Source organism: Schistocerca piceifrons, chromosome 10, assembly GCF_021461385.2.
Source record: "Schistocerca piceifrons isolate TAMUIC-IGC-003096 chromosome 10, iqSchPice1.1, whole genome shotgun sequence".
In the NCBI taxonomy this organism is placed as follows: Eukaryota; Metazoa; Arthropoda; class Insecta; order Orthoptera; family Acrididae; genus Schistocerca; species Schistocerca piceifrons.
This window is the reverse complement of record NC_060147.1, coordinates 84,563,053-84,590,204: the sequence shown is the minus strand read 5'-3', so window position 1 is coordinate 84,590,204 and position 27,152 is coordinate 84,563,053. Positions and strand designations below refer to the sequence as shown.

Here is a 27,152-nt window from a genome sequence, read left to right as displayed (position 1 = left end):
CATAATTACACTGATGTTGCCATGATTTATGATGGTTCCCCGGTCATTATGAAAGGCAGGATATGGTTGTTAATAGGGTGTGTGATTGCAATGGATGGTAATGCATGCTCAGCAATGTCCTTCCATGCTGGCCACAAGGTTGGTAAGGAGATCTTGTGGTAGAGAATTCCATTCCTCCACCAGCAAAGTTGACAACTGATGGATAGTCATTAATGGATGTGGACACGCTGTAATATGTCTTCCCAATGCACCCTAAACAGGGTGGTCCACTGATAGTGACCAGGCCAAACATCTCATGAAATAAGCATCAAACAAAAAAACTACAAAGAACGGAACTCGTCCAGCTTGAAGGGGGAAACCAGATGGCACTATGGTTGGCCCGCTAGATGGTGCTGCCATAGGTCAAATGTATATCAACGGTGTTTTTTTAAATAGGAACGCCCATTTTTTATTCCATATTCATGTAGTACGTAAAGAAATATGAATGTTTTAGTTGGACCACTTTTTTCTCTTTGTGATAGATGGCACTATAATAGTCACAGACATATAAGTAAGTGGTGTCACTTAACATTCCACCAGTGCGCATGTTATTTGCTTCGTGATACATACCCGTGTTAAAATGGATCATTTACCAATTGCAGAAAAAGTCGCTATCATGTTGATGTATGGCCATTGTGATCAAAATGCCCAACGGGCGTGTGCTATGTATGCTGCTCAGTATCCTGGATGACATCATCCAAGTGTACGGACCATTCGCCGGATAGTTACGTTATTTAAGGAAACAGGAAATGTTCAGCCACATGGGAAATGTCAACCATGACCTGCAACAAATGATGATGCCCACGTAGGTGTTTTAGTGGCTAATCTGCACATCAGTAGCAGACAAACTGCGCGAGAATCGGGAATCTCAAAAATATTGGTGTTGAGAATACTACATCAACATTGATTGCACCCGTACCATATTTCTGTGCACCAGGAATTGCAGGGCAATGACTTTGAACATCGTGTACAGTTCTGCCCCTGGGCACACGAGAAATTACGGGACAATGACAGATTTTTTGCACGCATTCTATTTAGCAACGAAGCGTCATCCAGCAACAGCGGTAACGTAAACCGCAATAATATGCACTATTGGGCAACGGAAAACCCACGATGGCTGCGACAAGTGGAACATCAGCAACTTTGGTGGGTTAATGTAAGGTGCAGCATTATGGGAGGAAGGATAATTGGCCCCCATTTTATCAATGGCAGTATAAATGGTGCAATGTATGCTGATTTCCTATGCAATGTTCTACCAATGTTACTACAAGATGTTTCACTGCATGACAGAATGGTGGTGTACTTCCAACATGATGGATGTCCGGCACATAGCTCATGTGCCGTTGCAGCGGAACTGAATAGCATATTCAGATTTCTTTCTGTGGGGAAAGTTGAAGGATATTTGCTATTGTGATCCACCGACAACACCTGACAACATTTCAGTGCATTGTCAATGCTTGTGCGAACATTACGGAAGGCAAACTACTCGCTGTTGAGAGGAATGTTGTTACATGTATTGTCAAACGCATTGAGGTTGATGGACATCATTTGGAGCATTTATTGCATTAATGTGGTATTTACAGCTAATCACACTGTAACAGCATGTGTTCTCAGAAATGATAAGTTCACAAAGGTACATGTATCACATTGGAACAACCGAACTAAAATGTTTAAACATACCTACGTTCTGTATTTTAATTTGAAAAACCTAGCTGTTACCAACTGTTCGTCTAAAATTGTGAGCCATATGTTTGTGACTATTACAGTGCCACCTACCACAAAGCGAAAAAAGTGGTCCAACTAAAACATTCATATTTCTTTACATACTACATGAATACGTACTAAAAATGGGGATTCCTGTTTAAAAAATGCAGTTGATATCTGTTTGACCTACGGTAGTGCCATCTAGTGGGCCAACCATAGCGCCATCTGGTTTCCCCCTTCAAGATAGACAAGTTTCGTTCTTTGTAGTTTTTTCGTTTGACGCTTACTTCATGAGATATTTGGCCCGGTCACAATCAATGGACCACCCTATATGTGCCCAATGGGATTTAAGTCATGGGAATGGAGAGGTCAGTCAATTTGCCAAATATCCTCTCATTTCAAGAATTCCTCCACCTGCACTGTTTGATGCAGCAGCACATTGTCATCCACAAAAATGAAATCAGTGCTGAACGTATTCATGAAGAGATGCACTTGGGAAGGAGCACAGTGTCACAATAATCTTGACCAGTGAGTGTACTGTGTACAAAGATTTAGAGGTCAGTATGCCCACAGACCATTATGCCTCCCCACACCATCACACCTGGGCCACTAAAACGATTACGTTTGAAGATGTTCCTGGGTGCACTACCTGGTCCCACCTCTTGCCATATGAAGATACACCCAGAATCATTACACAGAATTAATCTGCTTTCATCCAAGAAGAGCACTTGACACCACTCCTCACTGGTCTAGTCTTTATGCTCTTGGCAACACTTCAAAGAGTGAACAAAGTACACTCATCGGTCAACATTTTGAGACGCTGTACTCCATCCCCATGTATTTCTTTTCGGGGTACATTTGTCCCTAACTTCATATTCACAGATGATAATGTGTGACCACATCAAACAATGCAGATAGAGGAGCTTTTGAAACGCAGGATATTCGACAAATGGACTGGTCTGTCCGTCACCCCGATTTAAACCCCATTAAGCACTGAGGAATGCACTGCAGTATATCCACATGCAGCAGTGACTATCTGGCAGTTGGCAACTGCGTTGGTGGAGGAATAGAATGCCATACCATAAGAACTGCTTACAGACACCCTATAAAGAATAATGTCCTGCCTTTTAAATGGTTTAAATGGCTCTGAGCACTATGGGACTTAACTGCTGAGGTCATCAGTCCCCAAGAACTTAGAGCCACTTAAACCTAACAAACCTAAGGACATCACACACATCCATGCCTGAGGTAGGATTCCAACCTGTGGCCATAGCGCACGCGCAGTTACAGACTGAAGTGCCTAGAACCGCTCGGCCACACCGACTGGCTGTCCTGACTTTTGTTATGCCCAGAGGACCATCAAAAATCACTTGACTTCAGTGTGGTTATTGTCTTCGAATGAAGGTATAATTTTTGTTCATCTCACTGCATATTTATTTCAATTATCTTCTGTACTATACTGTAGCAAATCTTTCTATGTACTGTTCAAGATCCATTGAGCTACGTTACTCGGCAATTACATATCGTGAAAAAGTTACTTCTGTCCAATAGTTTTGCACAGTCTTTCCTATATTGTGAAATAATAGTTCCTTGAAGAGGTCTTGAGGTATGTTCTTGAGTTCATAACACAAAAAAATCTGTATTGTGTACTTCTGGAATCAGAAAACTTTAGAAACCTTCTATTTTCTTTTTGTCTGAACTGTTTACTGTTCGCAAGTCACATCCATACAAGGCTACACTCCACACAATTACCTTCAGAAAGGACTTGCTAAAACTTAAATTTATGTTGTTACATACAGTGTTAACAAATTTCTCATTTTCAGAAATGCTTATCTTACTACTGCCAGTATGCATTTTATATTCTCTGTGCTTCCCCCATCATTACTTGTTTTGTTGTCCAACAAGCAAAACTCATTCTAATACTTACAGAGGTTCACTTCAGCTTACAATATCTCCAGTATTGCTGGACTTAATTTGAATACATTCCATTACTTATGTTTTCTTTATGTTGATGTTCATTTTATAAGCTCATGTCATACTCTGCCTATTTTGTTCAATAGATTTCCCAAGTTCTAGGATTAGTTTTTCACTTTTAGATGTGTATACCACAAGTACTGGGCTTTTCCCCATAAGGTAAGTATTAACCACAAATTCTTTCTCTTCGTCATCGTTTTACAAGTGTTTGTTTATCACCTGTGGCAAAAAGTTTTTATTTCTTTTGCCTTAATATAAGATTCCCCTTCCAATTGTTATTAGCTGTCTTTAGTGTTCTCTCTGGATATAAATAAAAGAACTGCTTGATGAGACTGTAACTGGTCAAGAACCATAATACCTGGAAGGAAGACGATGATTATCATAAACTAGGGAATAGGCTACAACCTTGTTTCCCTTCCTCAAGAACATCTTCCCTTTCATGTCCATACAATCCTACAATTGCAACTGGTTTCAGTACTAGTTGCAAATAACCTTCCACTCTCTTTATTTTATAGCTAATAACTTAAGAATTTCAACAGTGTATTCCAGTTAATCTGTCAAAAAACCTTTCTAAATCTGTAAATGTATGGCAAGTGGTTTTTTTATTTTTTTAGAATAAACAAGAGTGTCATTTTTATCTCGCATATTCCTATATTTCTGCAGGATCAAACTTCCTCCATCTTCACTTCTGCCAGAAGTTACATCCTTTTGAAGATAACTGGTGTAAATATTATGAAAATATGACTTATTAAATTGATAATTCATTAACATGTCTTTCTGTCAGTATCTCCCTTTTATGGAGTTGGGATTATTTTTTTGTTCTTGAGATCTATGGTATTTCGTCTGTGAATGAACAAGTTTTAGTAAAAGTTTAGACTGTAATAAGATTTTTATTGGAGTGATCTTTTGTCGACTAAAAGCTACATCATTTATTGGCATATGATGACATCTGATCTCTATGAAGTTTATTACCCAGCAAGATGAATTGTGGATTAGAATAGGTTGAGAACTACTACTTCTGAAGAGTAAACTCAAGTCACTAAGAGAAAAGCCCTCCAAATTGCACACATCAGTTGTGTTCAACTGGTGTGTGAAGTTTCAGTGACTTTAGTTCACTCTTCAGAGGAACTGGTTCTCAGCCTTTACAAAGCTGCAACACACCTTGCTGGATAACGAACTTCACAGAACTCAGATGTCAGCACATACTAGTAAAAGTTGTAGCCTTCACTCGACAAAAGATCACTCGAACAAAAATATTATTACAGGCAAAATTTTTATTAAAAAGTATTTACTCACATACCATTCCAGATTTACTACAGTTGGAGCCACGAATGACGGCAGCCGTGTTTAGGCTCATTCTGTGCATCTGACGTGATGTTGTCCAATGAATGTTCAGTAGTTCTCTTAGCACTTAGCTCTTGGCCAGTGTGAGTGTTAAACGTGTTTGTGGCAGTTATTCGGTGAATTTTTATTCAGTTTGTTGCGATTTGTCATGGCTGATGGTGGCAGTAAGCGACTAATTCTGCATAAGCAAGCGAGAGACATAATTTACAGAATACGCATTTTCTTCAAGTGCAAAGCAGAAAATGGTGGACTTATCAAAGATGTTGCCAGGTCTCAGGAATGTACAGCAGAAGTGAGTGGCATCAGCTTGAGAACTGTTCAGTGGATTGCCAGTGAAGGTGATTTGTTTATTCAGACAAATGGAAGCCCAGTTTTCAGATCACCAGGCAAACACCACAGTAGTGAGAAGCTTGTCACAAATTTAAAAGATTTTGACGAAGATGTTCTAAGGTGATTTGTGTGAAATATGTACAACACAGGTGAACTTCCTACTGTTAAAAAAATTATGTTGAAAATACACGAAACTATAAATTTTAAAGGCAGTGTTACCTCAATGCGAAGAATACTGAAAGACATTGGGTTCAAATATGTAAATACAAATGACAGTCGAAAATTTTTAATGGCACATTGTGATATCGCTGCTTCAGGGGCACAGTTTTTAAGAAGTAGTCTTGAAATAAGAAAATCTGGCAATAAGAACATTTTTTACTTGGATGAAACATGGGTAAACCTGAATCATACAAGGAAAGCATGTTGGAAATTGAGTGTTGGTTCATGTGGTTTTAAAGTACCAGTAGGTAAAGGGTGACGAATAATTGTGCTTCATGCTGGTTCTGCTTCTGGATTTATTCCAGAAAGCAAATTAGTGACCCAGGCAAAAAAGAGCAATTCAGCTGATTATCAGTCTGAAATGAACTCAGAGACAATTACATTATTGTTTAGGAAATAGTTTCTCCCTTTCTTACCTGCAAACTCAGCAATTGTTACGGACAATGCGAGTTACCACTCAATTGTTGTTGACAAGGCTCCCACAACAAGTACAAAAAAGGTGATATCATGCTGTGGCTTGCAAGTAAGAAGATTCGGCACACTGCCACTCAAACTTGGGCTGAATTGTTAAATGTAGTAGGGCTTCATAAATCCCGTCTGAAAGTGTACGAAATCAATTGTATTGCACAGGAATATGGACATACAGTTTTACCTTTGCCACCACATCATTGCTAGTACAATCCTATTAAGCTCATATGGACACAAGTGAAAGGATATGTTGCAGAATGAAACAAGACGTTTAAAATTGTCGCAACAGAGAGAATTTTGCACAGAGCACTCAACAGCATAAGACCTTCAGTATGGACTGAATGTGTTCAACATGCAGAATGGCTACAGGAGAGGGACATGGAGACAGAAATTTAAATTGATAATATGCTCTATCCCTTTGCCATCACTCTAAGACAAGATGAGTCAGGCACTGACATGGACTACAGTGATGTAGATGATGATGGTTGCAGCAATTGAACACAACCAAAGGTGAGCCACACATACAATATTCACATTGTCTTTTCTTTTTCTATAGCTTCTCTTCTACAGATGCAGTTTTACCAGTAGTACTGAGATATATTCTGTCTTTTGCAACTGCAATAAAAGTCTTATATATAACAGCTGCTTTTTGCTTTATTTTGAAGCATCTTCAGTGGACAGTATTTTGGGTTCTATACCTCTTGTAGTTTTCTGCATCGCTGCAGTTATAAGATCATATTCTATGTTTGTCTCAACTGATCTATATTTTAGTAAATAATTGTTGTTTGTGTGTGACAGACCTCAAATAAGTTCATTTTTTGTTGCATTACACTTCACTGACACTCAATAAATTTTAGTCTTTATGTTTTTATGAGCCCATAACTGACTTTGTATATTTTATCAACTTCATTTTAATCAAGGTGCTTTAAAAAAGTGAAATGTGCCTGGCAGAGATAAAAAGATTGTCACCATTGCAAAAGATGGAAAATTTTCCAATACTAAATACAATATTTTTGTGGTATTAATATTATTTCATTCAGAATGTTATATAACATGTAATATGTGGTAGACTGTGTCCATGCTGGAAACATTTAAGCACTGCATATGAGAGCAGTTTTTTGGTATTTTATGAATATAATTATCTGACATTGGGCACAAGCATTCGTACTTCCCTTCATGTAGATTCTTGGAATGTAGCATCACAACTTGCTGTGCCAGACAACATTGCGTTTCTCATTCATTTCGAGCTGACTATCTCAAAGTGGTAGTCGTATGATGGTGGAGTGTAACTCTCTGACAAATCACAACAAACTGAATAAAAATTCACCAAATAACTTTCTCTGCTTTAAAAATGAGCTAACAAACTATGTGCTTATCACAGCTGTTGTTTGCAACCGGCAACACTGCAATCCCCATCTATGCCTCTACACTGTGCAGACCTGCATGACCAACCATTGTTCATGGATTCGACTATAATAAGCTACTTAAAATATACAACACTTAAATAATTAGTTACTGTTCAGAACTAGTGAATAGGAGTTGTATCCAAACAAACTGCTGACTGAAACAAAAATTTTAATACTTCAGGTTTGCACCATAAGTGAAACGTTAAAACAGTAAATAACAATTACAGATGCAAGTCAACATCTTTTCCCATACTCTGTTATGCGCACAAAAAAGATGGCCACCAAGGACATTGAGCTGCACTCTTTTCCAATGCAATAACATGCAATTCCCAAGCTGATCCTTACAAGTATTGCCTATTAACCAGTAATATGTTCCCTTTTTCAATCAACAACATATTTCTAATATTCATCGTACATATTTTCATTACTTGAAAAATATTGGTGTATGTTTGTCCTTGCTGTTGAGATCCTGCTCCACTGTACAGTTTAGAAAATGAATAAACTACTTATCCAAGATTAAAAAAGCCATATTAATATTATCTATGCAGTACCTTCCAACAGACATAGTGCCTTTGTATAACAGAGACTGCCCACTCAATCTGCTTCCGCCTTTTCAAAATGCGATACTCTTCTCTCGCCTGAAAATATAAAATGCAATACAATCAATGTTTTTCACGTTTTAAAAAAGTAATATTTCTACACTCCGTATATAAGTGAAAAATCAAGTATGATCAAAAATTGTTACCAGGGAGTGCTAAGAAAATAAAGAAGTAGGGTTGGAGTAAATATTATTGAAGCATTGCATATTCGTTTTGATAGTCATTTACCAAGTAGCTAAACTGTGTTAATTTGTTGCTCTTAGGGGGGCCAGAGGAAGCTTATGAAACAAGAAAAAAAGAAACAGAAAACTTAGAAAACTACGCTGGTTATTTACAATGTACATAAAGATGTAGGTGTAAAAACTTAAGCTTGGTCCAGCTACGAACGAGGCAGGAACAGTATCAATTGGCAGCAGTACGACAACAAAAACTGCAACTTATGTCCAAAAAGTATTTACACAGTGCAGATGCAGGGTAAATTAAAGGAACTACCAGAGTTATAAGTAAGGATTGATCCAAAAATCCACAGTATAGTGGCATGTACTTTATTGGGAAAGCATTTGTGTACGACATGTGGCTTCTGCAGAATCTTGAATAACAAAGACGGGGCAGGGTCGTGATGGCATCAGTTTTCTCCACTACATCTGCTGCATCCTCCTACATCTAGATGCAACCTCAACCTATGGGGAGCACAGGTATGAACCATATTGATGCAAATAAAAAGCCTGTACTCACCAATAGTGGAAGGTGTGACACCAGTACAACATTGTTAAAAGAGGAATCCCAAAAGACAATGAAGTGAAGAGCCAAGTCACTGTTTTATGCAAGTCTTTTCTTTATTTGAACGATGCCTATTTTTGCACATATTTTGATGCATTTGTATTCTACAGTATGTTACACTGGAAGAATGTCTGCTGCTTTGGTACACTCCAGTTTTTGATGATGCAGTGTTTCTGTTGTTCCACTACTTTACACCCAGGCCAAAATGTAGTATACAGTTACAGCTTCTTGGTGCACTAGTAATGTATCTCACATAAGAACACAATTCATTCTTTCAGTGCCATACATATGCAAAATGATTAAGATGATGAATTTTCTAGTTTCTGAAATACTCAGACCAAGAAAAGATATGGGGGTGGGGAAGGGAGGGATGAAGGAAAAAGAGAAAAGTATAGTTGAGGAATAAATCCATTTTAATCACATGCTAAGCTGAGAAACAAAGATGCAGAATCAGAGCAGAACAAAACAGCCAACAGCAACCTTATTGAAATTTTATGGTTCTCCTGACTAAAACCCTTGGTGAGATTACAGAAGTACCACCAAAACCAACTAATTTTTCTTTTGGTAACTTTCATGGCTCACTAAAACTTTTCAAAAGACAGACAAGATGTTTAATTTAAAACAGCAACCAGCCACAAGTACAGTTTTTAGAGAATTATTTGAATAAAACCATGCTAGTTCCAGATTTATTACAAATCCATCTTTCGATAAGCCTAACAGATTTTCTTGCTTTCCTACTAGGGCCTCTTTTTGTAGTCTTTACTTGTTTTGTGCAGTGGTGAACATATCTGTGTGGCGTATTCCTTGTGTACTTGCATTGCACATTTTAAAATTTGCACATTATCGCATGTGCACTCACACTGCAACAAAATCTGGGAAGTTTAACATGTATGACATTCTAAAATTCCCATTTTTAATATAAATGAGTTGGTCAGTTTCATGAAAGCATAATACTGTTTCACTGCGATCAGACATGTAATGTTACAAAACGTCTACATGAGAGGCTTAGTGGCATAAGTTGCTACTTAGACACCATGTCACTCCCTGGTAACAGGCGAACCAGGAGTGTTCGCAGTTTTCATGTTTTCACAACCCTTCAACAGCTTAGGTTCACCATTTTCCTTCACAAACTTGCTACTGTTCAGTCAGTGCATCTCATCACTGCCATTCTTGCAATTTGGGGAATCAGGAGGGTTCACAAAGAAGTTGGTAGCGATTGTCTGGAACTGCACATTAATGTTCTGGTTGTCAAATTCTGATTGTAGTCACCTTTCTGATGGTAAAAAATAAAAAAAAAATCTCCTCAGCCTGAATTTCAGTTTGAACACTGCAACTCTTTATGAAGTATTTTGCCATAGGAGGTAAATGGTACCTACTTTGTCTGGGAAGGAAAGAGGGTTTCCCATCAATGACGAAGAGGTGGATTTTGTATTCTGGCAAGTAGTTACAAGTAAGATCTAATAAAGAGTCCTAACCACTGGATCCTGTCTAAATTTTGTAGATCTTACATGCTGATACCATGCAGCATCACTGCCTCCCGCACAGTAACCGTAGTATTTCAATTCTGTTTTCTAAAGCCTGTTTTACCCCTTTTCCAATGGAAATGAACACAAGCCAGTGAATGTGACTGAACAATTCCTGATCTAACTTCCTAGTATTATAGTAGAGTGGCAATACCATACCCAATACCACAATGCCGAGGTTACCATCTTCGGTTCGTGTTCGATAGACGCAAAAGTCACATTTACGTATGTTGCAAACTAGTACTCTCTGTACTGGTTTGTAACAGTTTCATAGAGATTCAACATCAGACAGAAAGTGAGGAAAAATGACAAAACAAGCTCCTCATCTCATGTATGCAATTGAATGTCTACACCTATGTCTATACTCTGCAAACCACGGTGAAGTGCATGCCAAAAGGTAAGTCTCACTGTGCCAGTTATTAGGCATTCTTCCCACTCCATTCATGTATGGAGCGTGAGAAGAATGACTGTTTAAATGCCTCTGTGAACACTGCAATTAATCTAATCTTGTCCTCACGATCTCTATGTGAACGATACTGAGGGGGCTGTACTATATTCCTAGAGTCATAATTTAAAGTCAGTTCTTAAAGCTTCATAAGCAAGCTTTCTTAGGATAGTTTATGTCTATCTTCCAGTTCAGTTCCTACAGCAGCTCTGTGGCACCCTCCAATAAATGAAACAAATCTGTGATTGTATGTGCTGCCCTTCTCGTATTCATTCAATATCCATTGTTAGTCCTAGTTGGTATGGGTTCCACATACTTGAGCGATATTGTAGGGTGTGTCACACAACTGATTTGTAAGCAACCTCCTTTGTAGGATGATTGCATTTCCCCAGTATCCTACATATAAACCGAAGTCTAACACCTGCTTTATCCATGAGTGATCCTATGTTATTATTCCAATGTGATTATTCCATTTCATAACCCTGCAAAGTATATTACCCAGGTATTTGTACGAGTTGACCGATACCAACCGTGCCTCCTCAATGACTCTATAGTCATCGGATACAACATTTTTTCATTTTGAGAAGTGCATGATTTTACATTTCTGAACATTTAAAGCATGTTGTCAAGCTTTCCACCACTTTGAAATCTTATCAAGACCTGACTGAGTATTTATGCAGTTACTTTCAGACAGTACTTCATTATAGATAACTGCATCATCTACAAAAAGTCTGAGGTTATTATTAATAGTATCTGGAAGGTCATTAATATACAACAATAACAGTGAGGGACCCAACACACTTCCCTTGGGCACAGCTGAAGCTACTTCCACATCTGACGCTCCATCTGAGAGAACATGCTGTGTGTCCCTACCAAAAAGTCTCCAATCCAGTCACAAATTTCATTTGATACCCCCACATGAACTGTACTTTTGATAACAAGCATAGATGTGGTACTGAGTCTAATGTTTCTCAGAACTCAAGAAATAATGCATCTACTTGACTGTCTCGATCCAAAGCTTTCAGAATGTTGCGTGAGAAAAGTCAGGTTTCGCATGATTGATGTTTTCAGAATCCATGCAGGTTGGCATGGTGGGGGACATTCTGTTTGAGGTATCTCATTACGTTTGAGCTCAGAATACGTTCTAGATTCTATAACAATTCTCCATCACGGATACTGGATGACAGTTTTGTGGATCACTACTACCACCCTTATTATCAATGGGTGTCACGTGTGCCTTTTTCTAACTACTGGACATGGTTTTGTGTACAAGGAATCTATGACAGATTAAGTTGGAAGATGGGCTAACTCAGCTGCAAATTCGGTATAGGATCTGATACGGATCCCACTGGGTCCTGGAGCTTTGTTTGGTTTTAATTAATTTAATTGTTTCTCAGTGCCATTGACACTATTATCTATTTCACTCATCTCCTCAGTGGTAGGGGGATTAAATTGGGACAATGCTCCAGGGTTTTACTTTGTAAAGTAACATTTGAAAATGGAGTTAAGCATTTCGAATTTTGCTTTGATACCTTCAGTTTCAGTGCCTGTCTAATATGTGAGTGACTGCTAACAGCCTTTACATATGTTTGGAATTTCTTTGGGCTTTGTGATAGACCATTAGACGAAATTCTGTTACTCTAGTCATTGAAGGCTTCACACATTGGTCTCTTGACAACCAAACGCATTTAACTCAGCATCTCTCTATGTACAGCCTCACGCTTTGTTTTACACTTATTACGCAGTTGTCTCGGGGTTTCTTTTTTTTTTAAATGACAATAGGTGTATACTATGAAGGGTCCTTCCATTACGCACAGTTTTACTGTGTGCATATCTAACCAGTGTATGTTAAATGTGATTATGCAATTGCTACAGCACTTTTACTGACTATGAAAATGCGAAGCACCAAAAAGCAGACAAGTACGAATGGGATTTGTTTCACTTATGAAGCAAATAGTCCCACAAGGGTGGGGTGGGGGTGAGGGTGGGGTGGGGTGGGGTGGGGGGGTGGGGGGAGACCACATTTGTGTATCTCCTCATTTTCAGAAATGTCAGAGACACAGAGTTTAAAGTCTTTGTTTTTTGGTTAAAGAATGGTACCTCATTTTATATCAATTAGATCATTAGTTCTACTGTTTCTATTTTGTTTCTGGCACCAAAATGCTGCCAACACCACCAGCTTATACGTAAGGAAAACGACATCACTGTATCCAGAATGAGATTTTCACTCCGCAGCGGAGTGTGCGCCGATATGAAACTTCCTGGCAGATTAAAACTGTGTGCCCGACCGAGACTCGAACTCGGGACCTTTGCCTTTCGCGGGCAAGTGCTCTACAACTGAGCTACCGAAGCACGACTCACGCCCGGTACTCACAACTTTACTTCTGCCAGTACCTCGTCTCCTACCTTCCAAACTTTACAGAAGCTCTCCTGCGAACCATGCAGAACTAGCACTCCTGAAAGAAAGGATATTGCGGAGACATGGCTTAGCCACAGCCTGGAGGATGTTTCCAGAATGAGATTTTCACTCTGCAGCGGAGTGTGCGCTGATATGAAACTTCCTGGCAGATTAAAACTGTGTGCCCGACCGAGACTCGAACTCGGGACCTTTGCCTTTCGCCGGCAAGTGCTCTACAACTGAGTTACCAAAGCACGACTCACGTCCGGTACTCACAGCTTTACTTCTGCCAGTACCTCGTCTCCTACCTTCCAAACTTTACAGAAGCTCTCCTGCGAACCATGCAGAACTACCACTCCTGAAAGAAAGGATATTGCGGAGACATGGCTTAGCCACAGCCTGGGGGATGTTTCCAGAATGAGATTTTCACTCTGCAGCGGAGTGTGCACTGATATGAAACTTCCTGGCAGATTAAAACTGTGAGCCCGACCGAGACTCGAAGTCGGGACCTTTGCCTTTCGCGGGCAAGTGCTCTACAACTGAGCTACTGAAGCACGACTCACGCCCGGTACTCACAGCTTTACTTCTGCCAGTACCTCGTCTCCTACCTTCCAAACTTTACAGAAGCTCTCCTGCGAACCATGCAGAACTAGCACTCCTGAAAGAAAGGATATTGCGGAGACATGGCGCACACTCCGCTGCAGAGTGAAAATCTCATTCTGAAAACATCCCCCAGGCTGTGGCTAAGCCATGTCTCCGCAATATCCTTTCTTTCAGGAGTGCTAGTTCTGCATGGTTCGCAGGAGAGCTTCTGTAAAGTTTGGAAGGTAGGAGACGAGGTACTGGCAGAAGTAAAGCTGTGAGTACCGGGTGTGAGTCATGCTTCGGTAACTCAGTTGTAGAGCACTTGCCCGCGAAAGGCAAAGGTCCTGAGTTCGAGTCTCGGTCGGGCACACAGTTTTAATCTGCCAGGAAGTTTGACATCACTGTATGTATGTGTCTTGTCAGTTACTATACACATCTGTATTTTATGTACATTCTAGGTGTGGCTGTAGGGGCCATTAATTAATATTAAGACTGTAAGGGCTCAATAATGTAACTGTATTATTATTGCACTGTTTTACTGCACACAGAAATTCAAAATTAGTATAGAAATTACAAATGGCTATAGCCATTTAACGCATAGTGATACAGTGATAATAATTTCAGAGAATGCAAAAAACAAAAACTTTTTGTCATGTACTTTAAAGCTGCTCTATATGACTTAGTCACCGAATGTGAGCCTCACTATAAACGCGCATTTGGAAAGATGCTGTGACTTACCAAACGTGAAAGCGCTGGTAGATAGACACAATAAAAAACACACACACACAAATTTCAAGCTTTCGCAACTCAAGGTTGCTTCATCAGGAAAGAGGGAAGGAGAGGGAAAGACGAAAGGATGTGGGTTTTACGGGAGAGGGTAAGGAGTCATTCCAATCCCGGGAGCAGAAAGACTTACCTTAGGGGGGGGGGGGGGGGGGGGAAGTACAGATATACACTCGCGCACACACACACACACATATCCATCTGCACATATACAGACACAGGCAGACAAGCCTGTGAAAGACATCAGTGCTACATTTATGGACAGTGCTACATTTATGATCTCAGTGTGTACCGAGATTAAAGAACTAGTGGCTTTACATGTTGTGTTGCTCATTTGCCAGAACTGAATTTTGAATCATTAAGCATAAAACTTTGATATGCAGACCAATTAGCTATCTGCACACCATAAAGGTATTGTTTTCTATTGTAGACAGCACAAACTGTTTGTGCATAACACAGGCTGTGGAATGTTTAAACCATGCACTAATAATTTACAGTACAATCAACTTGATTTACTTTCATAGTGTGGACAGCTATACTGTGAAAAGTGCTGCACTATGATTGTAAATGATAAACATGAAAACTGTGGCTTAAGTCTGTAACTAATATTCTGACGTCAGGATGCGTCACACATTAGTAGAAAAAAGTGCGTTTTATTCTCGTCATTATATGCAGATTGGAATTAAATCTGTAGGCACTGAGTCTACCTGTTACAATCACAACTGGTACTCACAATTTAGGAGATCAGCAAGAAGACACCAATTATTAGATTACACACTTAAGGATCATGGACTAACAATGTGGCTATCAACGAATTGCCAGCACCATCAGCTACGTGGAAACTGTTTTGAAGGAACATTGGCTAAGTGACAATGTGAAATACATCATTCTAATCACTGATGTAAAAACTCTTTATACAGAAACAATAATAACTTTTGTTGCCCATTCATTTTACATAATTTTAAATTGTCACATTGTAATACTATTCAGCTTTATTTTCAATAACATTCAGAACAGATGTTAAAACTTGGTTTCATTCATTTAATTATTTCTTTTCATAACCATAATAACTTTGAAAACTCATTAATTTCTGACACAATCATTTTTGTAAACAATAGTTACTAATGCTAATGATTTAAGAATTAAACAGTTTTGTTTTCTTTTTGTTTGCTTTTAACTGCAAATGTTTCTTTATTTATGTAGTCTGCAAGTGTTTACCTACATTTGCATGTTTTGTTGTTCTGTGTTTAACCTCGCATGAATAATTATGCCCTGCTGATGAAGTTTGCATGCTGTGCACTAACCTCCATTGCACTAGTAAGCAGAAACACATGAATTGTTGAGTTTGTTTAGGAGAATATTTTATTGGTTGTAATCTGTTTGATTAGGGCTAATGGGTGATCATTCATAACATTATAGTTTTTGGGTAATTACTTACATGTGTGAATGTAATGGTCAGCCAAACTGAAGAAAAGTAGAGTGCTCCTGGTTTCAGTTAGTTCAAAATTTCTGGACACAGTAAATTTAGGTGAGATGGCTCAGGGTATTGTCAGCCTGAGTAGCTAAACATGGTCACTTCTAGCTCAGTGCAGGTTCGAGGAGGTAAGTTTTGGATGACAGTTACATTTTGTGATACCTCCTATCCATTATTGGCACAAAAGGAAATGAAGACTTTTAATTGGAACAGCTTCACAAATATAGTGATAAAATAGAACAGAGACATATATTACAATCATCATTACCACTGGTGTCTCATTTATTTAAAAAAGGATATATAATATATACATGGGTCTACAACCATTGCAATACTGGTAATGATGAAATTTTTCTACACAGAAGCAGTCACTCAACAGGAAGCACTTGTATTTCCTACATCTTTATAAAACAATAGTTTCTATTACTCTTAAACATTAGGATATAGTGAACCCAGCTCTGCTCTTTACTGCAGGGTAAAAATAAAAGAAAAAGAGGAAAACAACAGCTTCAGCAAATACAAATGCAGGAAGGTTGGAATTGTCAAACGGGTCAGCACAGCAAATCTGCTACTTCACAATAACCTTCCAGCTATATTTACATTAGCAACTTGAGGACTTTGACTAGATGGGGTATGAGTGTAAACTACATACCACTCTGTATAAACACCACAGGTGCCTCCGACCCTTGAAGCTGACCCCAAAACGACATTCCTGCATGGTGGAAAGAAGAAAGTTACACTTTCATATGGTGAAAGATTAAAAGTGGGGGATATAGAGAAGAAAATTTGTCCGTATTTTCTCCCTCTTCATTCTTCATATGTTTCTTATTTAGAAGCTTCAGAAATAAGAGACTGACAGATTTACAAACCCAAAATTCACTGTTTGACTTCATAAGGAAACAAACTGTGGTTATCATTTAACTTTATTTTGTGTTGGCCTGAAGTGTCTGTTATAAAAGATGCAATACAATTAATTAACTGAAAAAATATGACAGCCTACTGTAAATCTTTAACAATACTATTTTACTCACTTGAATTTCTAATGCATGGTACACATTATATTACTAACTCGTAAGTTGCAGGAACAAATAGATGACTCTGTCACTGACAGTAAAAGTGACTCTAATGCCACACAACATTGATATGACAAATAGCAAGAACTCTTTAAAGAGTTTCATGAATATCATGCAACACTCATTTGGTAGTTAAGTGGAATGAGTATCTACTGAAGTATCTCACCCTCCAACTCCTCCAAGCAGAGGCGATGATGATTTGGCTCCGACGCTTTAAGAGAAACAACTGCCGATCGCGATAACCACGCCAAACTTTCTGGATGAGTACTGCCAAGTCCTCCAAACGAACAAGTCGAAACTCTTCCAGTTCGTATATCTAACAAGAGACAAAAATATAAAAAATTCATTCAGAAAGTCAACCAAACAGCAAATGGAAAACCTGCAGGTTTATCTGAAAGTACTTGTACATCATGCAGAATACTGAAGTGTATTCTTCATTCTGGAAACAGACAGAAAACCCTACAAAACAAAAAAAGTTGATCCCTTGTTTCCCTCTATATAACTCGTCTTCTTTGAAACTAGTGTAACTAAATAAATATTTTTATCCAAATTATTATTGTCATAAGAATTCCAGAATGTTCATGTCTACATTTTTATAGTCGAACATTCTTAGGAAAACAATAATTATAGTTTTAATTTTTTCAAAAATCCAATCTTATTGTCTTGTAGCTCTAATTTTTCTATATTAATAAAGCATACTTCTGCTGGAGTAACAAGTTTTGCAATCAAATATTACAAATATAAATTATTTTTTTTATTTTTTTATTTTTTTTTATTTTTATTATGAACATGGAGATATAAGGATGCACCACAAACTCTGCTCAACAGAACTGAGTATGGTATTAATGATATTTTAAGTATACAGGGTGTTTCGGAAGTGATGGTCAAAATTCAGGGATATGTCTGGAATAATCATTCAAACAAAAAGGTCAAATAAGCATGGGCTCTAAAACACATATCTTAAGAGCTATGAGCAATTCTTGATCTTTGATACTTTGAAATAAATCTCTTCTACTGCACACTTTTTGCTTTCTATAATTTGAAAAATGATAGTATTGACCAAAACAAGAAAAAAAGTCCAGTAAACAAGAACTTGTTCAGCTTCACTACCTTGAAACACAACTCTTCTAATGAACAAGTGCTCATAACTTTTAAGGTGTGCCTTTTAGAGCACATGTTTACTGTACATTTTCTTCTTGTTTTGGTCCATACTACCACTTTCCAAATTATGTAAAGCAAACTGATTGCAATAGAAGATATTCATTACACAGTATTGAAGATCAAGAATTGCTCATAGCTTTTAAGGCATGCATTTTAGAACCCATGTTTACTTGACTTTTTTGTTTAGAATGATCATTCCTGTCCTATCCCTGAATATTGACCATCACTTCTGAAACACCCTGTATATCGCCGACAGTTAAATAACACAACTGCACTGTTAAAAGTGAATATGTATTAGTTATCACTGCTGTCTTTCATGCTGTACCTGAATATGTAATAGCTTTGACTCATCAAGCAGTGACAGGAGAACACAAGTATAAAGATATAGAAATCTGTCAGCTTTCGGAGCCAGTGGCTCCTTCTTCTGACAAGGGATTAAATTGGAAGGAAGCAAGATGATGGAAAAGGACTGGCAAGATTTAGGAAATGGGTAGAGTTTGAAAAAGTTGCCTAGAACTACGGGTCAGGGGAGATGTACTGGACAGGATGAGAAGTCTGTCCTGTAAGTGTTCCCTGTCCTGGGATTTCGGGCAACTTTTCCAAACTCTACCCACTTCCTAAACCTCACCAGTCCTTTTCCTTTACCCCTCTTCCTTCCCCTTTAAATCTTTGCTGTAACCCACATAAGATTCCACAACCACGATATGGTGCGCAGCTGTACAGTGTTCCACAGAAGTCGCAAGATGCCAGCACTGGCAGAGGACCCCACTCTCAGACAGCCTCTCTGCATTGCACTCTAATGGCTGGCCAATGGCTTATAGAATCAGGCCTGACCAGCCTCGCTCTCAGTCCTACGTTTACTTTCAGCCCATGTGTCTTGAACTAGTAGGGCATCCACTCGGTGGCAAGTGTCTTTCTGTACCCATACTATTGAAGTAATAAAGTGCTGTTTTCATTATTATCTATGTTTTCTTGTAGACAGAACACCCTTCTGCTAGGAGGAGAAGTCACTGGCAGCAAAAGCTCTCAGATTTCTACCTCTTTATACATGTGTTCTCCAAAAGCTACTTGGTGAATAGGTCTTTTTTATCTACCCAATCACATCATGTTTTAAAAAAATGGATTATTTTCATTGATTTCGTATTTTAACATTCTGTAGAAACCTTCTTATGCCAGTCTTAAAACAGGTGCTGTGAACAAAAACACAAGCTATCAAGATCAGTATTAGTATTAGTAGTAGTAGTAGTAGTAGTAGTAGTAGTAGTAGAGTATTGTTCATAGAAATTATTTGGAAGATTAAAACTCTGTGCCAGACTGAGGTTCAAACATGGGACCTATGCCTTTCATGGGCAATGCTTTGCCAACTGAACTACCCAAACATGATTCATGATCCATTCTCACAGCTTTACAGGTTCTGTGGTGTCACCACCAGACACCACACTTGCTAGGTGGTAGCCTTTAAATTGGCCACGGTCCGCTAGTATACGTCGGACCCGTGTGTCGCCACTATCAGTGATTTCAGACCCAGAGCCGCCACACGGCAGGTCTAGTCTAGAGAGACTCCCGAGCACTCACCCCAGTTGTACAGCTGACTTTGCTAGCGATGGTTCACTGTCTACACATGCTCTCATTTGCAGAGACGACAGTTTAGCATAGCCTTCAGCTACATCATTTGCTACAACCTAGCAAGGCACCATATTCAGTTACTATAATTACTATCTTCAAGAATGTATTCTGAACAGATAATATTGTGAATCATGTACCGTCAAGAGCGACGTTCATCATTAATGGATTAAAGTTAAGTATCCAACTAATTACGTCCGCTTTCTGAATTCTAATTCCTTGTCATGTTCCAGACCTCACGTCAGTATAGTTCTTCCCTCCTCACGCCAGCCTGCGTGAGCTAAAACGCGTGCATTTCGGCCTCCACTCGTAACATGGTGTTGGCTCCTCTGCTAATATAAAAGGTTCACAGGCGAAATTCTGTGAAGTATGGAAGTTAGGAGACCAAGGTACAGGTCGGGCATTGGGAAAGGTAGTGTTCAGTAGCAGTAAGGCCATGTGCATTAGGGATGTTAGTGTAAAAGGAGGTAGCATCAATAGTGATGAGCAGGGCACCATGTGGTAAGGGAACAGGAACTGTGGAGAGTCGGTGGAGGAAATGGTTGGAATGCCACTTTCCTTGGCCATTGTCCTAACCCGTCCAGCCCATTCCCTGTTCCCATTCCAGCAATGCACAGCTCTCTATTCCACCAACCCATCCACAGCCTTTTTACTCCCCCCCTTTCTAACAACCCGACTGCACCTAGCTGCCTTATCCTCTCTCTAGCTTGTCTCCGTATGCTCCCAGAAGCAGCACTTTACTATCCCCCACCCCTACCCTGCTATCCCTCCCCCTTCTTACCCCAATCATCCGGTCGCTTCTCCCATCATGTGCTGCTGCTCACAGTGTGGCCTCAGCAGCCAGATACTATGGTCATGTGTGTGTGTGTGTGTGTGTGTGTGTGTGTGTGTGTGTGTGTGTGTGTTTGTTTGGAGGGCGAGAGGGGTGCGCATGTGTGTGTGTTTTGTCTATTTCCAATGAAGGCCTTCCTGATAGTCTTTTTGTGTGCTATCTGTCACTCAGCATATCTGCTATTTGGTGAGTAGCAACTATCATTTTCACAATATTTCATCCTGGGTTTTCCACTGTTTGATTTTGACTAACGTCTTTTCTTCCATCTGGTAGCCCAGTGCTGTTTTCCTTTGTTACTATTTTCTAACACATTACTATATTCAATGCCCATCCTTCTGCCTCTTCTTTCCTGTGTTTCACTTGTTGCCTTACAAACCGCACTGCACGCTCTGCTTATGAGCCACAAGGTACCAACTGTCTCCACCACACGACAGACAGCTACAAGACTGTGTTGATTGTAGGTGCAGCAGCTCATATCCCACATTACTCCTGCTCATATTGTTAATACCATTAGTCCCGCTGATATTATCAATCATAGACCTTCAAACTGAACCATTCTTGTGTATTTTCGCATGTTATTTCCCATTCTTTCCTGTGCCACATAAACTTTTATCTCATCCTACCAACACCTCCTCAACCCCCCCCCCCTCCTTCTCCTCTCTATTCCAGTTCACTCCTACCAACTTCACTTAATCTAGTCACGTCTGGCATACCCTTTCTTCACACTTATCCACCCACAGACCTGCAACCTATATTACAATCTTTTTATTTCATTGTGTCTTCATGCCAACTTCAGTTGCTTTTCGCCTTTCACTATTGACCTAATCCCTCAGATTTCATCTTGTTTCCCCATTCCTCATTCATTTCAACCTTTTTGGGATTTTTCCATGTATCTGGGTGTATTTTTTCAATTTTTTGGACATATTTCTACGTTGTTTAGTATTTTTATGCATTTTATCCTCCACCGTGGATCCTTGCTCCTTACATCTGCATCAATACAGAAAATTTCCTAGCTAGAACCCTGTCCCACATATTGTTCCTGCATTGTTGCTTGGTCCATAGAATCCCCACAAATGGCCTTATCATCAAATTACCCATCTCTGGCTGCCATCCCTCCTTCCACAATGACCTCCATTTGTTCAGATTCTACCATTACTTAACCCTCAACAACATAGTCCTTCAAAACCATATCAATAAGGCCCAAATCTCCTTGCAATACCTCCTCTCCACCCATAAAAGTTTCCTGCTACGCAGTCCCAAATTCCTGGATCCCATATCACACACAGACGCTTCTGCCCTCCTGGAACTAGAGCAACATGCACGATGCCACCTCAAAAAACTCTTCATCCCGCTCACTTACTACTCACACCTTGGACTATCACTATCCACTACCGCGACAACCTCCAAATCTCTCCCACATCTCCTCAAAGCTGACAAACCCTGCCCTTGCACACCTACTACATTTACCCCTTCCTCAAGGACCCCCCACCACCACCACTGTACAGGATCTTAGCCCCACAGAAGTAACAGTCCATTCCAAAGGCCTCAGATTTTAGCGCACTCCCAATTCAGTCGTACAGGACTTGTTAAAGACCTTCTCCTGGTCCCTACAGTGGAAAAACTTTTTCGCCATGAACCCTACAATGACTCAATCAAAGACCAATGCTGAACCCTGTCTGACTTGTCAGACTCAGTTCACTCCTCCATCCAACCGTGATCCACCCCACTGTCCCCAAATCACCCCCTGTTAACTTTCCAGAATTTCTTAAACTCGAACCTTGCCTCACAATCATTCCCCAAAGCCCTCAACATGCAAACTAACCTTACATCCACAAAAATGCACCCATCAGCTAAAAACTGATCCCAAACTTTTTAAACCTACCTGCTAACATAGGATCCACCGCTGTAGTTTTGAACCAGAAGGATTACCTGGTACAAGAAGAGAAGTAGTCACAAAATAACTTGGTACAGTGGGGACTGGCCCCAAACTTCAGTAGTAGACTATGTACTAGTGGATAGGCAGATGATGAGCAGCCTCACAGATGTTAAGGTCATTCCATCTGAGGCCTTAGACAGTGACCATCGGCTGTTGGTAGCCACCCTGAGAGAGAAAAAAGATAGGAGGGCAACAGATATACAGGAGAAAAGGTTGAAGACATGGATGCTGAAAGAGGATGAACGGAGGACCCAGTACCAGACACTGATCAGGAAGAAGCTGCCAAAGGAAGATCAGAGAACAGTGGAAGAAGAATGGGGAGATTTTAAGAGGGCCCTAGTTGAGGCAGCTGAGATTGTGTGCGGAAGAACTAGCACAAAGAGGAGAAGTAAGGAAACCCCATGGTGGAACAACATATGTAAAGAGGCAGTATTTCGAAAGAACAAAGCCTTCAGAGAATGGTTCCAGACCCGAACAGAGGAAGCTAGGGTAAAATACAAGGAAAGCAAGAAAGCGGCACAGACCATAGCAAGGGCGGAGAAGAAGAAGTGGATGGAAAAATGGACAAGAATGTTAGAAGAGGACAGTGAAGGGAACAAAAAAGTACTTTACACCATGGTAAGAAATAAGAGGAACGGCAGAAGCGAGTGCCTGAGGATCATGGATAATAATGGAAGAGTGGAAGAGTTGTGGAGGAAATGCATGAGCGCAAAAAGATTTGGAAGGAGTACTTTGAAGATCTGTTGAATGCCGCCAAGCGGGTAACTAACAGTGATGGAGAGCCTAAGGCAGCAGACGATGATAATAGTGGGGAAATTGATGATCTAACTTGGAATGAAGTGGAAGAAGCCATAAAGAGGATGAAAGGGGGCAAGGCACCAGGTTGGGACGAAGTAACAGTGGATATGATACGAGCAGCAGGAGAAGTAGGAACCCAGTGGCTATACAGAGTGCTGAGGGTGGTGTGGAAGGAGAACAAAATTCCTGAGGATTGGAAGAAAGGAATTATAGTCCCGATCTTCAAGAAAGGGGATAGAAGGAGATGTGAGAACTACAGAGGAATCACCCTGCTATGCCACTGTGGAAAAATCTATGAAAAGATCCTGGAGAAGAGAATAAGAAGCAGTATTGAAAGTAGACTGCAAGAGGAGCAGTACGGTTTCAGACCGGGAAGATCAACAACGGACCTCATATTTGTGGTAAGGCAACTGCAGGAAAGGCACTATGAGTACGGGAAGGCCTTTTTAGATATTGAGAAGGCGTATGACAGTATCTGTAGGGACAAGCTCTGGGATGTGCTGAACGCAAAAGGGATAGATGAAGAGATAACACGAAAAGTCAGAAAAATGTATGAGGGAAGTGAGAGTTGTGTGAAAGTGGGGAGGGAACGTACTGCATGGTTCAAGCTGGAAAATGGGCTGCGACAGGGAAGTGCATTTTCGCCTTTATTGTTTATTATTGTTATGGATGAAATCCTACAGCAAGTGTCAGATGCAATTGGAGATCATAAAATGAAAGCAGTGCTTTTTGCCGATGACCTGATGTTATGGGGAAATTGCGAGAAGGAGGTGCAAGAGCAGTTAGATGCATGGGAGGCAATGGCAGCACAATATGGAATGCATTTCTCTGCAAAGAAAAGTGAAATAATTGTCACAACAAGGAAGACGAATAGGCCAAATGTGGATATAACTTGTGGAGGGGAAAAACTACAAGTGGTAGAGAACTTCAAGTACCTGGGAAGCGTGATTGAAAGTAAGGGGGGAAACGCATTGGAAATAAATGAAAGATGCAGAAAAGCAGGGCAGTTCTACAAATGCATTAGGGGGCTTATTTGGAGCAAGGAGGTGCCACAGAAATCCATGGGAATTATATACCGAACCTACTTTGTCCCCATATTGGCATACGGAAGTGAGACATGGGTAATGCACAAAAGCGACAAAAGTAGAATACAGGCTAGTGAAATGAAGATCCAGAGGAGCAGGTTGGGTGTAACAAGACGAGACAGATTGCGAAATGTGTATGTGAGGGAAAGACTAAAGGAGGAACCAGTACAGGACAGGATAGAAAAATCAAGACTGCAGTGGTATGGACACATGAAGAGAATGGATGAGGGAAGAATTCCAAAGAGGATGTTTGATCTGCAACTGGAGGGGAAGAGGCCCAGAGGAAGACCAAGAGATAGATAGATGAAGGGAGTGAAGGAATGTGTGACAAGAAGAGGAGAGAACTGGACGAAGGTGGAAGAGGGGGAATGGTGGAAAGACAGAACACGATGGAGGGGCTTGTGTTCCCGACAGACCCAGCCAGTGGCTGGAAACTGTCCAAGATGATGATGATGAAGGATTACCTGGCAGAATGACTTGGCCAGCTGTCAGATTCATCTACCTACAATCCCTGCCACACTGATCCCATTCCAGAGATCCAGCACAATCTCAAGTCTCTCCTCAAATCCTTATGCCCATCCTAGAACCTCTCCCTGGAGTCTCTCTCTCCTTGCCTCTACCACTCCCCGTGCTCCTACCTTCTACATGTTTCCTAAAGTCCATAAAGCCAACCACCCAGTATGCCCCATTGTGGCTGGTTAGAGTGCCTCCACTGAGAGAATCTCTGCTCTCATAGACCAACACCTTCAGCCTATTACCCCAAACCTACCCTCCTATGTAAAAGATACCGATCATTTCCTCCACCGACTGTTCCTTCAACTCACAGTACCCTGCTCATCACTATTGTTGCCACCTATCTTTACACTAATACCCCTCATACCCATGGCCTTACTACTGTTGAACTCCGCCTTTCTCAACAACTGATCTACAACCTCCTTCCTAGTCACCATGACCAACTATATCCTCACCCACAATTACTTCTCCTTTGAAGGCATCACCTACAAACAAATCTGTGGTACAGATATGGGCACCAGCATGGCAGCATCCTATGCCAACCTATTCATAGACCATCTAGAGGAATCCCCCCTGTTGTTGTTGTGGTCTTCAGTCCTGAGACTGGTTTGATGCAGCTCTCCATGCTACTCTATCCTGTGCAAGCTTTTTCATCTCCCAGTACCTACTGCAACCTACATCCTTCTGAATCTGCTTAGTGTATTCATCTCTTGGTCTCCCTCTACGATTTTTACCCTCCACGCTGCCCTCCAATACTAAATTGGTGATCCCTTGATGCCTCAGAACATGTCCTACCAACCGATCCCTTCTTCTGGTCAAGTTGTGCCACAAACTTCTCTTCTCCCCAATCCTATTCAATACTTCCTCATTAGTTATGTGATCTACCCATCTAATCTTCAGCATTCTTCTGTAGCACCACATTTCGAAAGCTTCTATTCTCTTCTTGTCCAAACTATTTATCGTCCATGTTTCACTTCCATACATGGCTACGCTCCATACGAATACTTTCAGAAATGACTTCCTGACACTTAAATCTATACTCGATGTTAACAAATTTCTCTTCTTCAGAAACGCTTTCCTTGCCATTGCCAGCCTACATTTTATATCCTCTCTACTTCGACCATCATCAGTTATTTTGTTCCCCAAATAGCAAAACTCCTTTACTACTTTAAGTGCCTCATTTCCTAATCTAATTCCCTCAGCATCACCCGACTTGATTAGACTACATTCCATTATCCTTGTTTTGCTTTTGTTGATGTTCATCTTATATCCTCCTTTCAAGACACTGTCCATTCCATTCAACTGCTCTTCCAAGTCCTTTGCTGTCTCTGACAGAATTACAATGTCATCGGCGAACCTCAAAGTTTTTATTTCTTCTCCATGAATTTTAATACCTACTCCGAATTTTTCTTTTGTTTCCTTTACTGCTTGCTCAATATACAGATTGAACAACATCGGGGAGAGGCTACAACCCTGTCTTACTCCCTTCCCAACCACTGCTTCCCTTTCATGTCCCTCGACTCTTATAACTGCCATCTGGTTTCTGCACAAATTGTAAATAGCCTTTCGCTCCCTGTATTTTACCCCTGCCACCTTTAGAATTTGAAAGATAGTATTCCAGTCAACATTGTCAAAAGCTTTCTCTAAGTCTACAAATGCTAGAAACGTAGGTTTGCCTTTCCTTAATCTTTCTCCTAAGATAAGTCGTAAGGTCAGTATTGCCTCACGTGTTCCAGTGTTTCTACGGAATCCAAACTGATCTTCCCCGAGGTTGGCTTCTACTAGTTTTTCCATTCATCTGTAAAGAATTCGTGTTAGTATTTTGCAGCTGTGACTTATTAAGCTGATAGTTCGGTAATTTTCACATCTGTCAACACCTGCTTTCTTTGGGATTGGAAATATTATATTCTTCTTGAAGTCTGAGGGTATTTCGCCTGTTTCATACATCTTGCTCACCAGATGGTAGAGTTTTGTCAGGACTGGCTCTCCCACGGCCGTCAGTAGTTCCAATGGAATATTGTCTACTCTGGGGGCCTTGTTTCGACTCAGGTCTTTCAGTG

General features: G+C 40.2%; 1 protein-coding gene across 1 annotated transcript in view; it reads right to left on the bottom strand.

Annotated features, from left to right (window-relative positions):
• Positions 1–27,152, bottom strand: part of LOC124718973 (unconventional myosin-Ia) — a 784,983-nt gene that overhangs the window by 68,675 nt on the left and 689,156 nt on the right. The window contains 2 exon segments of the mRNA XM_047244645.1: positions 8,036–8,122; positions 17,311–17,460. Coding sequence (XP_047100601.1) covers positions 8,036–8,122; positions 17,311–17,460 — 237 coding nt within the window.